Source organism: Penicillium canescens (genome assembly GCF_028828765.1).
Source record: "Penicillium canescens strain IBT 15451 chromosome Unknown utg000007l_segment0_segment0, whole genome shotgun sequence".
Lineage (NCBI taxonomy): Eukaryota > Fungi > Ascomycota > Eurotiomycetes > Eurotiales > Aspergillaceae > Penicillium > Penicillium canescens.
The window spans coordinates 1,332,887-1,350,775 of record NW_026703969.1 but is presented as its reverse complement, the minus strand read 5'-3'; the positions used below and the strand labels follow the sequence as shown (position 1 = coordinate 1,350,775).

The 17,889-nt window shown below is 48.1% G+C and overlaps 3 protein-coding genes across 3 annotated transcripts; 2 read left to right on the top strand and 1 right to left on the bottom strand.

Annotated features, from left to right (window-relative positions):
* Window positions 1–6,827: 6,827 nt before the first annotated feature.
* Window positions 6,828–7,393, bottom strand: N7446_010749 (uncharacterized protein; the record flags this gene model as incomplete). The annotated part of the gene is made up of 2 exons (XM_058519492.1): window positions 6,828–6,887; window positions 7,232–7,393. 2 exons carry the CDS (start codon window positions 7,391–7,393, stop codon window positions 6,828–6,830), a joined length of 222 nt encoding a protein of 73 aa, XP_058368330.1.
* A 617-nt stretch (window positions 7,394–8,010) lies between these two features.
* Window positions 8,011–9,455, top strand: N7446_010748 (uncharacterized protein; the record flags this gene model as incomplete). Its single annotated transcript, XM_058519491.1, is given in 2 exon segments — window positions 8,011–9,383; window positions 9,395–9,455. 2 exon segments carry the CDS (start codon window positions 8,011–8,013, stop codon window positions 9,453–9,455), a joined length of 1,434 nt encoding a protein of 477 aa, XP_058368329.1.
* Window positions 9,456–13,113: 3,658 nt separating this feature from the next.
* Window positions 13,114–15,580, top strand: N7446_010747 (beta-glucosidase; the record flags this gene model as incomplete). The annotated part of the gene is made up of 3 exons (XM_058519490.1): window positions 13,114–13,246; window positions 13,297–14,301; window positions 14,346–15,580. 3 exons carry the CDS (start codon window positions 13,114–13,116, stop codon window positions 15,578–15,580), a joined length of 2,373 nt encoding a protein of 790 aa, XP_058368328.1.
* Between the last annotated feature and the right edge of the window lie 2,309 nt (window positions 15,581–17,889).

The following is a 17,889-nucleotide window of genomic DNA, read 5'->3' as shown; positions in this document are numbered from 1 at the left end:
GATCAGAAGCTCTATTCATAAAGGCTTGACAAAGGGGGGACAGAAGGTTTATTTTTGGTTTAGAAGTTTACGATACCGATTCTACATTTGTCTTCGCAACAAGACGTCCTAATTACGGAACAGTGCTGAAAATCAAGTGCTGACACTCGTCTCACAACACGAGCTGATAGTTCTAAAAAGGTCTCGTATCCAGTCCAAATTCTATCTACATATATTAATAGAATCTAGCGCGCCAGGACCTTTAGCAGATGGCTTTTGGTCACTCATCTGGAGATGTCGCCATTGCAAAGTCATGCTGTTCGGGTGTTGGGAACTGTAAGATCGAATATAAGCCTGCGCAATCAATAACAATGTAAAAAGCACCGAAAGGGCTACAGCCAGAGATATGACAATAATTGCCAGAGTTGTTAACTCCAGTCCCCAGGAAATATGTATTGCCATGTTCAGTAAACCAGCGAGGCTAGCCGCTAAACAGGTTCTGGGACTTGTATCAGTATATGTTGCCTGTTTGCTCATGTTCTACTTACCCGTGGCCTACGAGACCGATTTCACCTCGCCGATCGGAGATGGCGAACAACAAAAGTGGTAGGAGCCCTACTGCGCTAAGGCCAAATGCAACACCAATTGTAGCGAGGTTTCTTGTTGAAGGGGCACTAGTAGATAGGCTGTTCAAAGCTGGAGGAAACAGGAGGAAACTAAACCGTTAGTTCATAAACGGTAGGGAGGAGGGGGGCCGTGGGGGACGAGATTACCTGGTCAAAATGGTTGCGGGAGGCAAATACGCCCCAAACCGAGTGACCCATACCATCAGCAGCTGGTAAGCAGTTTTTCGAACTTCTATTTTGTATACCATTTTGTCCGAGTCCCCATTCCCGGTGGTAGGTGATGAGGGGCTGTACAGCCCGTGGGCCATGTAGGAATGAGCCATCGTTAAGGCAGAGAAGATGGGCAAGGGATTTGTTAAAGACTCTGATGGGGGTATGTCCGTGCCAACCGCCACTGTCCGCCTTCCCTGGTCCTCGTACGTAGCACGTTATATTCAATGCGGGGCCTAAAACTCACTCTTGGCCGGTGAAATTCCGGTTGGATCGTTGGAGAGTCCCGCTTACAGTTACTGTCAAATGTGGACGCAGATTTAAAAAAGAATAATCGTGGTTGAATTGGACGGGGGTGAAAATAGACGGGTCCAAGTCAAAGTAGGGTTGTGTGGTTTTGTGCGGCCTTTTGTTCCAACTGCCTAGCTTATGAGAAAAGCACAAGTTTTCTAAACTAACGTGGCATGTGAAGTGTGTTTACTGAGCGCGGAACCTGTAATACGTGTTGTCCACCGTCAATCAAATTAAACTAACAATACGAAAAAGAATGTGGCAAAAAGGAACCCCAGCCAAATGAGCTAGGCAGCGGACATGCGCCTCGAAGAATAGAAGGTCTATAAGTCAAACAAGTGTACACGAAGGGGTGCTTAACGCTATTTCAATAACCGAATTACTTCTAACGTTCTAAAGCCAAAACCAAGATTAGTCTAGTCCAACCTATCGATACGCCGATGTACGTACGTTGGGTGAGGTGTAGGCTTTTTGTTTTCGGGAGAGGAGGCAGAGGTCTATTCGGAGGAGGGCCGGGGCACGGGGGGAATGAAGAAGATTTGATCAAAGGCATGACAGATGTTCAAACAGGCTAGGTCCTCGTTGAAGTGGAAAGACTGGGGCTTATGACTGTAACGAAGTAAGACAGAAAAACACGAAATATGAGAGGAACAAGACCCGGGTCAGACTTGTTCTTATGACCGGTGTACACATATAATGTCGACAATAGAAGGAGACCTTTAACAGTAAGTTAACGGCTCGTGCGACTGTAGGCAATGACATCATTAAAATGCGGGTTGGTGCCTCGGTCATGTCTCCTTCTTGGCGGTATGATTATGTGGAAAAAACAGAGTGTGGCGAGGCTGACATAGGGGAGAGAAAGCCGTCGGCGGAGTCTCCTCTAATGTTTAGCCTTTGATAAATCAAGCTTGAATGTTCCAAGGATTATATGCGGCACTGTATTTTGGACAGAGAGGGTGTGTTTTAAAGCATTACACCACGCGTACAAGGTTAATTTCTAACCAATTCCGTTCGACACTTCCGCTATACCTAAGAAATATCACTATATAGGGAGGTGCCTACGAGCACAGACCAAAGCATGATAACCAAGGGGTGGTAACACCAAGTATATCATCACTAGCTTTGCCATAACAGACAGAAATTCCTCGTAAGCTTAACTACTTTCTATATTGCAAAGAGGCAGAGAGGATAAAGCAATGACTTGGTACCGCAATGAGCAAAGGAGGCAAGGAGACGCATGGTATAACGGGATAACAGACTGTAGATCGTAGTGAAATCATGTCGCCGCTAACAAGACTGGTACCTGGGCCTAATTCCAGATGACTGGCTTCGTAGCACCAATCAAGCCAGTACTTCCATTCTGGTCCAGCACTATCTTAGGACTCACGCTGGTAAGGTATGACCAGGAAGCGCCAGGGCCGTTAAATCATACGTATCATAGCGTAACCCAATCAGTTTCCTCGGCCACGAGCCGCCGCAGCTCTCGTATTAGGTCTAGGGGCACGAGCATGTGATTGACAATTGTTCTCAACCCCGGAGGCATTGGAGTCAGGATTGGAGTTCACATTTGAATTTTGAAACCCTCGGGGATCATCATGCGCATGCGTCGATACGGACTTATCGGAATGCTCTTTGATTTGCAGTGGTTTATTCACCGGGGTAAAGGTATTGGGCTGGTATGACCGTGGTTCTCTATTTTCTGCGCCTGAGAGAGGCGAGTGGCATCTGTTTGCGTGATGGTTGTTCTGTAGGGCGGCAGAGAACATGGTTCGCGAACGGGTCCTCCTAGATGGTCCGGTGCTGCTCATTTCTGATAGGAATCTGGGTTGTCGTTATATGCTCACGCTGTGGGTGAGGCGAGTTGTATTTATATATTTTGAATGAGGCGCTTACTACGCCAATGTCCTTTGGACAGGTTATAATTGGCTACTAAAGGCGAGGGTATGGTAACTATTATCTCGATTTTTATTTTAGTTAAGACTTATTTTAGCATTTGGAATATTTTGGTATAACCTTTTCTTTTGGTAAGTAGCTATACAAATCCTACGTACACACAACGCCCGTGACAGGAGTTCGCTGACAGCTGTGTTGAGTATGTATCTCATGCCAGGAACCTCACAAGGGGTATCGAAATAAGACATTGAGACGCACATTGTATCATATTCCGACAACTTGTCTTCCCCTGTATGCACACTCCTTCATTCTCTTCTCCTCCAACATCGAGGTCTAGCTGTATCTGGGACATATCATTTGGGGACGCTAATCGCTGTATCACATGATACTTGCCCGCCGTTGGGCCAAGACGAAGCCTCTGTGCTATCTCGCCCATATTTCTCATGGCCCTGCATCGCTTCCGTTGCTTCGTTCTTACTCCTTCCATGATGGCAGGGCCTATGTGCACTCAGGCATGCTATCAGCAGCAACATGATTAGAACCAAGATGAGTAGACCCCCATATCCCACCTGACCAAGGCCTCCATAGTACATGATGTTGTAAAACGCCAATTTGTCGCCAGCCTGAAACCTTTGAAATGAGGTCTGATAACCGTGGATCTCGCCACTGACATAGCCTCCTGCAGCAAGCATAATCACAACCTGTACAGCTTCAAGGCCTACAAAGTAAAGCCCAGCCTGATCGTATTCTCTTCGCCACCTCGTGGTTATAATCACGGTTTCGAAAAGAGCAATGAGAGTAGAAATGGTGCCGAAGGTTCCCGTAGATCTCATGACCCTGTCCATGAGACTTATGAACATCTTGTCTGGATAGCCCTTGCCGGGAGTGACGATGTCGGATTTTGCTCGGTCCTGTAGAATGTGTGCGAGGCCAACAATGGCCCAGCACAGGCTGGCGGCAGCCCAAGTTGTGATACAGAGAAAACCACATATAAGGTTCTCTATGATCTTGTATCTGGTGGACATTTTGAAGTGGTACAGCTACACAAGCAATTGATGGGTAGTTGTTTGCGTCTGACCTTGGTCATAGAAGAATTGCTGATAGAGAACAATAGAGAGAATGGATCCAAGAAGTAAGATTTAATTTATATATTACGGTCTCTACACAAGGCTCCCGTCCTAGAAATGCGTGATCATTAGGTGAGCGAGGATGCTCCCTAGGCTCAGCGGTCCACCGTGCTCCGCCACCTGCACCGCCACCTGACGTCCTCGGTGCTTCATATAAGAGGAAGGGGCTATGCAAGCCTAGGCTTTCTTTGAGCTAGCTGCCACTACGCCCTTCACCGCATGTTTGTCGGAACTGCTACGCGAAAATAAAAACACAATTGCGCTGCGAAATCAGTTCAAATGATTGATATTTACAGAGTATATTCAACTCGATTATTTTGTGTTTCTTCCTGCAGGGCAAATATGTCGAAGCTTAAGGGTGGAGAACATGTTCAGATGAAATGTGATAACAGACAGCCATCGAGCCATGCTATTTCAATATGTACCCAGAGACAAACAGAATTGAATAAGACCAATACTATGAGAAATGTCCCGGTGTAGTACAATATTACTTTCAAGTCAGCTTCGTTGAACAAGCGGTCGGACCATCGTATCTCGGAGATGAGCATCTATTATGATGTCATCCAACCCGATCAGGACATTGGCCTTACACCGAAATCAGATTTGTACCCAGCCTTTTATCTCTTGTAACCAACGCAAAATGCCAGCGGGCGATCCGCTCTTACTGATATACCCCAATTCGCGGAATGGACGTATAAACACCTTTTGAAGACTGATCATTCTCAGCTTGCCATTGGCACGGTCAACAAAACCCTGCAGAGTGTTATAACAGATGGCGCAGTCACTTAGCACGAGTGACTGGAGGCTAGGAGACGGGTCATAACAGAGAAGAGGTTCCCAAAAGCCGAACTGTCCTCGCAACGTTAAATTCGGTATACTTTTTACGGCTTCTAGGAACATGGATGTCACCCCTAGATCCTCGATCGTGTCATCGGCCCAAAAGATATCAACAGCGAGGCTCTTTAGGCGTGGGCCCCTCTTACGAATTGTATCAAGCACGCGACCGATCGCTTGTAGATGTTGACGAACTAACTCGGCGGGCAGTGTGTACACGAGTGGAGAATAGCATTCGCGACATGGTTCGAGCGTCACGTGGAGGGAAGTTAAATTGGCACAAGACTGGATCATCGCATTCAGATACTCCACATCCGGCCTGATATCTAGATGGTATTTCTGCTTCCACGGGGGTGGAGTTTTAGTCGACCAGAGGTCGCTGCCTTGGGACACTATGTTATTGACGCAAACACATCCAGTGCTCGGCTTGCGCGTACCTGATTCGACTTTCCAGCTGGCAACGTATGTAATTGATCGAACATAAGATAAAATTGCCATTGGGATCAGTTCTTGCCAATGGCACACACACGTCCTGATCCAGATATTTCGAAAGAGATACGGGCTCACAATATCTCGAAATTTGTGATTGACCAAAGCGATGTTATAAAGAGCTCCATACTCCATGCGTTCAACAATAAGAAGCACTACCTCTATAGGTAGCCGGGACAGGAGCGTGTTCCTACGACCCTGGAATGACCTATCGCAAAGTAAACGCTTCTTTGTAGGGGGCGCACGTTGACTAGGCTCATAGTCTGCAATGAGCCTCGTCGGAAAAATCGCTGGATAAGGTTCGAACATTGCTTCTTCCGTGTTAATTAATGACATCAAGAGGACTGACCAATGGACGTTGACGGACAAAGTTACTGTCTGGTACTGCAATTCCAAATAATCACCTGTATACAGGGTGCAACAGCGACACCCGGTCAAATTTTCTAAATCATGAAAGGCCTTTGGATCTGGTTCAATGGAAGATGAAATGCGGAGTCTCTTCCTAACTTCATATATCCTAAATTTTCTACAAACGCGAGATTTATTTTGAGCATGGTTCCAACCAAGAAATAGAAATGTCCCCGTTATAGAATCGTCCGTGCTCGAAGTGAAGGAACTGCTCGAAGTCTCTGCAACTCTCTTCATTATACAACCTTACGCATAAGTCTCGCTCTGCCCTCTAAGTTCTATAGTGGTCGTCGGACTTGAAGTTAGAGACACGTGTACCCATAGGCAGGGGGTTTTCACAAGTTCTAAAAGCTGTGCGGGGGATGAACGGCCGGCAGTGGGTCAGACCTCTTGAATATCGGGCTTTGCTTTGAGGTTACTAAAAGCAACTTCAAGCATCTTAATGCAGCACAAATGACGGGTACCATTGTTATCAAAATTGATGACGTCGTCCCGTGAAAATAAGGAAAACTAGTTGCAAGAAAGCCTTGGGCGGTGGAGTATGCTATTGGGCCTGGGTTCCATAATCTACCCTGAGAATGAACTAACTCCAATCGAGATGACAGTATATATCCGAGTTTTAAACCAAATTCAAACTCTAGTAATGAAAAATATAACCCACACCCACTAAATGCTACACGCCCCTGCTTACCCTTCTGTTAGAAGCATCCACCGAAAGGTTATCGTCTAGCTGCCCGGGAGCTCATGTATATTTGACAAAATAATTACTTGAGCTGCCGCGCAGTCCGGCCGTGTGCAGATCCCATCACGCGGGAATTTGACGGGATCAAGCCTATGCCACCTGTGGTAAGGTCGAGATCGGCGCTTGTTACAGCGCTGGCACCGCAGCCCTCTCGTTTCTCGGTCCGAAATCAAGCAGTAGGCTGGCGGAGGGCTTACGGCGTCTGTTGTAAATGAATCTTGTTGAGCGTCATACTCTGGCTCCTTCCACAAAGACCCAACCTCCAGACCAGATACGGTCGCCGGGGAGCTAGTCCTGTTAGTTCTACTCACCAGACAATACTGTCAGTGTTCGTACCTAGAGCTTAAGCCACGATAAACACCTTGAATCCAGCGCATTGAGTCGTTTACCTCGATTGTGTCTAAGCTTCTAGAATTGGCACTTACTGCTCACTAAGTATTCGTTGTTCCTAAAATATCCCCTTCTGCTTCCTTTAGCTCAGGACTTAATATAGATCAGATGTTAATCACCATCCTATTTATATCCGCTCCAGGGTCTAGATATTTTTGGACACATCGCAGCCCATACGATGGAGATTGGAGCATGGGAGACCTTTCACACCAAGACTAGGACTTTGGGGTAATAGGACTAACTAGTGTATCCCCAGAGTACATCTCGGTGGGTGTTGTTGTAATAGACGCTGACGACCGTCTATCCGACCCCTCTATCTCAGATGGCTGTTTGGTATCAAGTTCAACACCGGAATTGACGACACGCACTCGTATAGAGTTCTTTCCAACCTTAGTGCCGTCCATCTCGGGGGTAACATCCTTCCCTCGAATCTTTCGAAGCACTCGTCGCACCCATGGTATCCTCGTAACCTGTGATGCACGATGGGATCGACGGTAGAACAGAAACGAAACCACGACCCCTAGCACCAGGACTGGTATTGAAGCACCGAGGGCAGCGGGCAACACCCAGCTACGGGACTCGGTGTGTGAGGTGTCACCTCCGGGTGCTTTCGGGGGTCAGATTTCGTCGAAGAGCTATTGTCAGGAAAATGGTGATCAGCATCGTATTGACCCAAACGGTACCTCTGGGATTCTAGAGGATTCGATACCAGGTATTCTCGAGGCTATTTTAACCCCCTCGATCCCAGTAGATAGGAGACAGGAATCAACACTCTTTTGATCTCATCATTTTGGGTAGTTCCCCTTTTTGATTCCGTTGCGCCAATCGCCTAGTACATCCATTGTATTTCCCTAGCTATACAGGATATTCCTGTTAGTTATGAGCCCGGTTGCTCGTTGGTAATCGGGATAGCACGCATCATCAGACTCATTTACGTCTTCATCTGCCTCTGTTATCCTGCCAGCGATTTTTCCTATCCGCTCAGCCACCGACCTACTTTTATCCCCAGGATATCTCCATCATGTCTGCGGAATCCAAAGCAGTAGCGGAGACCCTCTGGGATACTAGTCTTCGTTCGGATGCTCAGTGGAGGACCTGGATTGCTAAGGTCGAAGCTGCAGCAACGAAGGGGAATGTATGGCATTACATGAATCCGAATCTATCTGAGGATGAGGTCCGTAAGGCCCCAGTAGATTCGCGCGACTCCTATCCACATCCTCGTGAAATCAATGAGGATGCCACTGATGTCTCGCAATTATCAGACGCGGAATACAAGCGATACCAGCGGTTGACCTCGGAATTCGATAAGGAAACTAGCTGGAATGAATCGATTCGCACGAAGATTAACAAGGTAGATGCCTTGATTGATGCCAATGTTGCTCCAGAACATCGTCATATTCTCGAGGGCAAGGTCACTCCACATGAAAAACTGGTCCGCTTGAAGCAGCAGTTTGAGCCCAAGGGCGATACTAGCCGCCAAAGCGTTCGAAACGCATGGAGAGATCTGGTCAGAAGACCAATTGGCAGAATCTCAATTGATAAATGGCTTGCAACATGGTCAAATCTCTATGAAGAGGGTAAAGCAATGAATATCCCGGACATTGCATACCATGACGATAAGGGAAACCCTCAGGATCGAGATGCCATTCGAGATTTCCTCCAAGCCGTTGAATCATTCGATGAGGTATTTGTATCCCTTTGGAGGAAAGATATTATGAATAAGGATTTCAGAATTTCCTTCCAAGATATCTTGGCAGCATACCGGAATCACCGAAATGCTAAGGGTGTTGTCAAATCCCCAGGAAATTCTAGCAGCATCGCATTCGCTGCTACTCTTAATGAGCATGAGCCCCAAGAAGGACAGAATTCCGCTCAGGGCTCCCACAATTCTCGAGAACCTCGCTCCAATTGCGTCTGCGGAAGTTCTCGTCATCATTGGAAGAACTGTTTCCATATCAACGCCTCTAAGAGGCCTCCTGGATGGAAACCGTATGAGGATGCTGCAAAGCGAGTAGAACAAAACATCAAGAAGCTCAATGCTGCAAAGCAGAAGGAGCTCCGGAAATTTATGAAGGATAATGGTCAAGAGAAAACCGCCCAATTGGCCCTTACCCAGGCGGATGATGTATCCACTGAGACCCTCATCTTTTTCACTGTGTCTCCATTCGTATTCAAAACCGCCTTAACTCACCCGTTGGCTGCCTGCTGGATAATTGATTCAGGTGCCAACACTCATATCAGCAACCAACGAGACCGATTAATTACATTTACCAAAGAGGAACGCGAAGTGGTCCTGGGATCAGGCAAAGCAATTGCCCAAGGACGAGGAACTGCAAGAATTTGCGTTAACCAACCAGGTGGAGGAACTACCTGGGTACACCTCAAGGATGTGTGGTATGTCCCAGGATTCCAAACCAACGTCATCTCTGTATCAGAAATCAAGAAGAATGGATTCTTCTTCAATAGCGAGGTTCCCGCCATCACTCGCCAGGGGACTTCGGTTGCTATGTGCACAGAGAGATTTGGCTTATATCTCCTAGATGAAGGACAACCTTCCTATGCATTTGCTACCGTTAAGACCTCTGCCAAACCGCTCGTCTCAGTGGCAACCCCACGAATATGGCATAGACGGGTTGGCCACCTATACGATAAACGCATCAAGATACTTGCCAAAATGGTTGATGGCGTTGAAATTCGGCCAGATAATGACGATTCGGCCCTGTCAAATCCCGAAGTGTGCGAGACATGCCAAACCTCTAAGGCAAAACGACAAATCTCACGACGGCCGGCTGACAGAGGGTATATTCATGGCAAATTCGGACGCATTCACTTCGACTTGGTACATATCAAGGATGGTTATAACGGCCATCAGTGGTTTTCACACCTTTACATTGAAGGAATTCGGTTGCATATGGCCCAAACCCACGAGAAGAAGAACGGCTGTATTCAGGCTATTCAAGCCTTCATTGCAATTTGCCGTACACAACTAAAGATGGACATCAACGTGTTCAAGAGCGACAGAGAGCCTACCTTAGGCAATGAATTCATGGAGTACTGCAGACAAGAAGGTCTGACAGTAGAACTCAGCGTGGTTGGAACGCCGGAACAGAATGGATTTATCGAGAGGGCAGGAGGAATCATCATTACCACCGCGAGGGCCCTTATCGCTGATTCAAGCCTACCCAAGAATCTTTGGCCAGAGGCAGTGGCAGCGGCAGTGTATTTGGTTAACCGCATGCCTACCAGGATGCCCGACGGCAGGTATATTATCCCATGGGTTGAAGCTATGCAACACAGGGACCCTTCGCAGGATCTGCGCCCAAACCTCTCGAATCTCCGATTGTATGGATGCAGAGCGTACGTGATGCGCCAGGGAATTGCCAAATCTGATAAGATGGAGCCGCGCGCTGAGATTGGATATTTGGTTGGATATGTTGCATCGAATATTTGGAAGATCTGGCTGCCTCAATTGAACCAAGTCAGGGAGTTCAGAGATGTTGTTTTTGACGAGAATATACAATATAATCCCTCTGAAAATGCCGTGCCGATCGCACCAGCAATTCATGATGTTGGATATTGGGATACCGAGGTAAACGACTCGAATCGAAGACACTCGAGAGATGAAGAATTTTTCGCGGATTCAGTGGAACAAAATGCTCCCGCACCTGAACATTCCAAGAAGCAAGCTATTCACGATAATAGCACACGTGTTATGGAGAGAACACCACCTCCTATGATAACACCTTTGCCAACGCCTACTCCAGCTGCTTCACCCAATGAAGTTCCTGGTGCATTTCCCACCGAATCTCGGCCTATTCGTCATGAACCTGAGGGGGCGGGGCATCATACAAGCGATACTGTACAGCAGCTTCATACCGAATTGAGCAGCACCCCGCCATCGAATCCTCCACCAGGATATCGCCTACGAGGAGAAGTGGCACCTAGAAACATCGACTCATCTCTCTCAAGAAGCAATATCATCGAAGGAAAGAGAAAAAGGGCTCATTTCGCAGCAATGGAGGAACTAATTGAGCCAACTGAGTTAATTGAAGAGGATGAGATTCATGATGGTGTCCTTTTGGCCTTTAGTGCGGGTCTGACTCAGCAGAAACCCCACCGAGAGGATCTTCCCCCTGAACCAAAAACCTGGTCTGAGATGTTGAGGCACCCACATCGTGATGGATTTATACATGCTGCCTCAGTGGAAGTCAAAGGCCTTGAATCGAAATCGACCTTTAGAGAAGTGGACAAACCGAATGACAAGGGACTTCAAATCCTTCCGTTGACGTGGGTTTTTACCTACAAATTTGACAGTGACGGATACTTGGTCAAGTATAAGGCCAGAATCTGTGTCCGCGGAGATCTCCAGAAGTTGTCGACCGAGGAAAAGTATTCTGCTACACTAGCAGTGCGAACCGCGCGGGCTATCTTTGCCTTTGCCGCGAATTTTGACCTAGATATTCGTCAGTATGATGCTGTTAATGCATTTCTCAACAGCAAGCTTGAGGATGATGAGGAGGTCTATGTTGAGCTCCCACCTGGTATGTTTCCTAAAGGAAGAAGGTGTTGGAAGCTTCAGAGGGCCCTGTATGGCCTTCGCAAATCGCCAAGGATGTGGCAGAGAGAAGCATCAAGGGTTTTGACTGCACTCGGATTCAAGGTAGTGCAGGAAGATCTCTGCATGTTCGTCCGGAATAGCATTATTGTCGTATTTTATGTTGATGACATTCTTATTGTGAGCCCACGAGATGCACGGGAGGAGGCAGATGATGTTGCCAAAGGCCTCAGCGATGCCTGGGAGCTGCGTTCTATGGGTGAAGCACAGTGGTTTTTAGGCATTCGTATCCTTCGGGACCGCCAAAAAGGCATAATCTGGCTATGCCAGGATGCTTATATCTCAGCAATGGCGCACCGATATCATTTGACCCAGGAACGACGCATTGATACTCCTCCAGTCTCCATTGCCACATTGAAACCGTATAACGGCACTGCCTCGGATGCGCAAAAACACGAATACATGAGCAAGGTTGGATCTGCCCAATTCCCGGCAATTGTCACTCGCCCAGATGCGGCCAAGGCCACTGCCCATCTTGCTCAATTCCTTGCAAATCCTTCGCCAGAGCATATTCATGCTATCAATTCTGTCATCGTCTTTCTCTATCATACGAGAATGAGGGCCATTTGCTTCAAGAAGCAGTCAATCCCTCCTAAACCATCCGTTCAATTCTTCAGTGATGCATCATTCGGTGATAATCTAGATCGCAAATCATCTGCTGGATATATCTGTATGATATTTGGAGGACCTGTCGATTGGAAGGCCTCGAAACAGAAGACTGTTACCACAAGCACTACTGAAGCAGAATTATTGGCTTTGTCAGAAGCAGGCAAATCTCTTTTCACGTGGAAGCGCCTTTTCGACGCTATTAAGTTCAATCCTGGTCACCCTGTCGCTTTGCAATGTGATAATCAGCAAACTATAGGGCTTTTGACGAAGGAATTGCCTCAATTGCACACCAAGCTGCGACACATTGACATTCACCAGCATTGGCTACGTCAAGAGGTACAAGCTGGACGAATCCCTATCGAATGGGTAAAGACTTCTGAGATGGTCGCAGATGGTCTTACGAAGCTCCTTCCTCGCCAGAAGCACGTTGAATTTGTGAAGTTGCTTGGTATGGAAGAGATTGGTCATCTTGTTGAAGAGTTCAATTGAGCTCGTCCATTCATTTGTACAGCAAAATCCCCATACAGTAGGATCTTGCTGAGGGGGTGTGTCAGGAAAATGGTGATCAGCATCGTATTGACCCAAACGGTACCTCTGGGATTCTAGAGGATTCGATACCAGGTATTCTCGAGGCTATTTCAACCCCCTCGATCCCAGTAGATAGGAGAGGAATCAACACTCTTTTGATCTCATCGTTTTGGGTAGTTCCCTTTTTTGATTCCGTTGCGCCAATCGCCTAGTACATCCATTGTATTTCCCTAGCTATACAGGATATTCCTGTTAATTATAAATACTGGGAGGGCGCAAGGTAAGCTGCCATCAATGCGCTTCTTCACTGTGGGTAATTTACTAAAGCCAAATCTGCTCTTAGGCCTACTTTGCCAAAACACCGATGCCATCATGTTGGGCAGAGTCATCCTCGCAGCGGCGTTAATGCTGAATCCCACCGGAGGCCTCGCTACGCCGGCCCCAGATCTCGTGGGCCTAGAGAAACTCTGGTCCTACGGGCACTCGGAGCCTGTCTACCCGACATGTATGTATCCCACTATAATTTCCTTTCAAACTCCTCTAATCCGAATCTAGCCGAGACCAGAGGCTTAGGGAACTGGACAAACGCATATGCTCAAGCCAAGAAGCTGGTAGCTCAGATGACCGCCGAAGAGAAGAGCAATGTCACGTACGGATATGCTTCAACCAGTAATGGCTGCTCTGGAAACTCGGGCAGTGTTCCGCGGCTCGGGTACCCTGGAATCTGCCTACAGGACGCAGGCAATGGGGTCCGTGGCACCGACATGGTGAACAGCTACGCCTCGGGCATCCACGTCGGCGCATCGTGGAACCAGCAGCTCGCCTATGATCGGGCAAAAGAAATGGGGAGGGAGTTCAAGAGGAAGGGGGTGAATGTCGCGCTCGGACCTGTAGTGGGCCCTTTGGGTCGTATCGCTCGAGGTGGCCGGAACTGGGAGGGCTTTGGCAATGACCCGTACCTCTCGGGGGTTTTAGCAGGCGTTACTGTCCGTGGACTACAAGAGTCTGTGATAGCATGTGTCAAGCATTTCATTGCCAATGAGCAAGAGACCAGTCGCAACCCGCCCTTACTCACCCCGGGTGCGCTCAATCAGTCGGTGTCATCGAACGTGGACGATAAAACACTACACGAGCTCTATCTCTGGCCCTTTCAAGATGCCGTCAAAGCTGGGGTCGGGTCCGTGATGTGCAGCTACAACCGGATCAATAACAGCTACGGGTGCCAAAACAGCAAGACGATCAACGGTCTTCTGAAAGGCGAACTGGGGTTCCAAGGGTTTGTCGTTTCCGACTGGTACGCGCAGCATAGTGGTATATCGAGTGCTGCCGCTGGATTAGATCTAGCCATGCCAGACTCGCCATACTGGGCTAAAGGTTCGTTGGCCGCTGGCGTTCGCAATGGTTCACTCTCGTCGAGTCGGCTGGACGACATGGCCAAGAGAATCCTAGCGGCCTGGTACAACTACGCCGAGTTGGACCACCCCGGTTCGGGAATGCCTGTCAGCCTGCTGGAGCCACATGAGCTAATAGATGCTCGGGATCCGGCATCGGAGAAGACCCGTTTCCAGAGTGCCGTTGAAGGCACGTGCTGGTGAAGAACGTAGGGGGTGCCCTCCCGCTCCGCAAGCCCAAGTTCGTTTCGCTCTTCGGCTACGATGCCGTGGCCGCGCCACGTCACATGCCCGATCAGCTCCCATTCAGTCTCTGGTCGATGGGCCTCGATAACAGTCTCGTGTATCCGAATGGGTCGGCGATCGATGACGCCGCTCTAATGTCGATCTTCACCTCTAGCCGTCAACCCAGCGATTATGGCCCTGGCGTGGCCTTGAATGGGACTCTTTTCTCTGGTGGAGGGTCGGGGTCAAACACTCCATCCTACATCGATGCACCGTTTGATGCTTTCCAGCGACAGGCCCGACGTGATGGGACGTTTTTGGCGTGGGACTTCGTATCGGCCGCCCCTCGCGTGAACCCTGCGAGCGACACTTGTGTCGTCTTTGTGAATGAGCAGTCGTCCGAAGGTTGGGACCGTCCATCCTTGGCCGACGCATACTCCGATCGGCTCGTCGAGAACGTCGCAGACCAATGTGCCAATACCATGGTCGTGATCCATAACGCCGGTGTCCGTCTTGTTGACCGCTGGGTGGATCATGCGAACATCTCGGCTGTCATTTATGCGCACCTCCCCGGCCAGGACACCGGTGGTGCCTTGACCGAGGTGATGTACGGGAGACAGTCTCCGTCCGGTCGCCTCCCTTACACTGTTGCTAAGACGGAAACCGACTACGGCTCACTCCTCGATCCAACCGTCCCTGTGGGTGATTCGAACGCCTATTACCCCCAGGATAACTTTTCAGAAGGAGTCCTGATCGATTACAGAGCCTTTGAGGCAACCGGTATCTCTCCGCGCTTCGAGTTTGGCTACGGACTCACCTACACTACCTTTAAATATTTCGACCTACGGATTACGGCGCAGAAGGCACCGAGCAGGGAATACCTCGCCCCAGGTATTAGTATCGATGAAGGCGGCTTATCCTCACTCTGGGACGTGGTTGTCGCAGTTAAATTCACTGTTGAAAACACCGGGGCCGTGGCTGCAGCCGAGGTACCACAGCTTTACGTCGGAATCCCAGGCGGGCCAGCTAAGGTTCTACGGGGGTTCACCAAGCAGCTTGTACAACCGGGTAAGCGCGCCGCCATAGTGTTTGAGCTCACACGGCGAGATCTTAGTGTCTGGGACGTGGAGGCACAGAATTGGGGGCTACAGCCCGGCCCGTACGCTCTCTATGTGGGGAAAAGCGTCCGAGACATCCAGCTCACGGGGACATTGGCTCTTTGATTATGCTACATTCAAGGCGACAGGCTTCTTTGGTATGGATATAAAGTGGTGGTTTAGGATATCTGATTGAGCGCCACATTTACAGTGGAATTCGAAATCAAATTTAACTCTTAAACTCTTACGATTTAATTCCCGGACCCTAAGCGGAGCACGCTAATCTATATTTAGCTCTTCCCCTGTCAATCCATGTAGGGTTGTATCTATTCACTGGTAACCACAATGAGTCATTATTATAATACCGTAATTTCTTGTATAAAACCGACGGAATCCGTCGCGCAAACAGAACAAATAAAAAGAGAATCCTATCAATCTGGCAAGATCTTCTTCCATTCTCATATCTTGGTCTATTTGTCACGCGCAGCCTTCGCCCACACTCTTTTGTATCCAAAAGAAGGCTGTAGTTACGCCATAGCAAACTTATCCGGGTACACAACTTGTTTGCCTCTAGCTTTGGCTTCTGTAATCCACTGCGATTCTCATCTGTCAAAACAAGTCCGAAGGAGATCCGGTACCTAGGGAAGCTAACATGGACCCCCCAGGCAGATGCTGAGGGCCCCAAATTCTTCATAACATGAACCAGATGTAAATATATATAACACTGCTCTACTAACAGTTAATAAACAACCCATTTATTTAACAACACATTTCTCAATTATTAATTAATTGAACATCACGTTGCGTACACTTTAACTCACTCACCTGTAAAACATCGGGCTTCGCCCCCCAGGCAAAGCCTGGGGCCCCCCAAATGAATCCCACCAACACTTCCATGTTGATACACATATACATCTGTCAAAACACGTACTCGTTCCACTCCTCACAAATCGTGCCAAACCTTCCAAACGCCCGCATCCAACAACGGTAACGTTCCAAAACAATCACTTCCGCCGGGTATAACCAGCTCAGCATTATAATACTTCTTGAATTCTTCGAAGTCGACAACTGGAGAGATCTCAAACCAACGACAGAGGTTGCCTGTCACACTAAAGGCGTTTCTCGCCTCCAGAACACCCAAATCGATATCCTGGCGAACACTAACCAGAACATGGTAATAAATTGATCCATTTTTATGCCGCTCACGGCGACCATAAAACAAAGCTTTGCTGAAGCCCTCACGTTTTAGCATATCGCTAAACGCTTTCTCAAACTCGTCTTTCGACTCGATGGAACACGCAAAATACTCCAATAAAACAAATCGATCACGGAGACGAGGGTCATCCTCCGTCGTATGTAACGAGGGGACCAACTCGGTCCCCTTTGCCCCCAAGACTTCGTAGGGTCATACTTCAAGTAAGCGTCATACCTGACGCGAAACCCAGGTTTCGTAGCATTACTTGCCCTTTCAAACGGCCCAGAAGTCATTTTGTAACTGTATTTTTATTCATAAAACTACTCCCTCACGGCGCGGCGAGAACGCCGTACTTATACTTCGTATTAGGCTGTATCAGCCTAAGTAGGAGCAGGGTTCTATTTCCCCCGCCTGATTTTCCGATTTCACTTTCCTAAATCAGTCTTTCTGCTTTGAGTTTTCTAAATTGGGTTTTCTAAATTGGTGTTCTAAATTTATTTCGATTGTTTGATCTAGAGTGTCGAGTAAACTAGTCGCATTCTTAGAGTGATCAATTTAGACGTTCCATTTCTTTGAGCCACTTTAACGGGGATCGGCGTTGCATTTTGATGTTGCGGAATTGCCGAGGGCGTATTGTCTAGTATAGATTTAACGAAGTTACTATTGCACAGTATTGTTTGATTTTGGGCGTTACTACGCAGCCATGGAAATCACTAAAGAGCTATAATGAGGTTATTCCTACTACATTGAGTATAGTAAAAACACAGGCTTGGCACTCCGAAGATCAGGGCATAAGGTACTTCCATTTACTATGGCCACCTAGTTAAATGACCCGTATCACCAATCTCGTGCATCCTATAGCGGTGCGAATAGCGAGGGTGAAGGTGGCATTCCCTAGGGCGACTATTTGAAGGGAAGGAACGAGCCAAGAGCGAGCTCAGCTGCTGTGTAAGGACCAGGAGACGGAGTGGCGAAGAAACAACGAAATTTGCTCTACCGTGGAATCCTGTCGCTACTTACGTCAGGTGGAAAGTGTCACTCTGATAGTCGTGGCTCGATGGCTCACGCCATGCGTGTCGATAGGGTGGCATGCGACGGACTGTCGTAGTAGACCGTTTCCTATCATCCGTTTGTAGTGGTGTCAATAAAGGTATGAAACCGAGACCAGATAATCAATAGAACGAATGTAATATATATTGAGAGCTGGGGAATTGCCCCACACCATAACTGCATGGGTTGT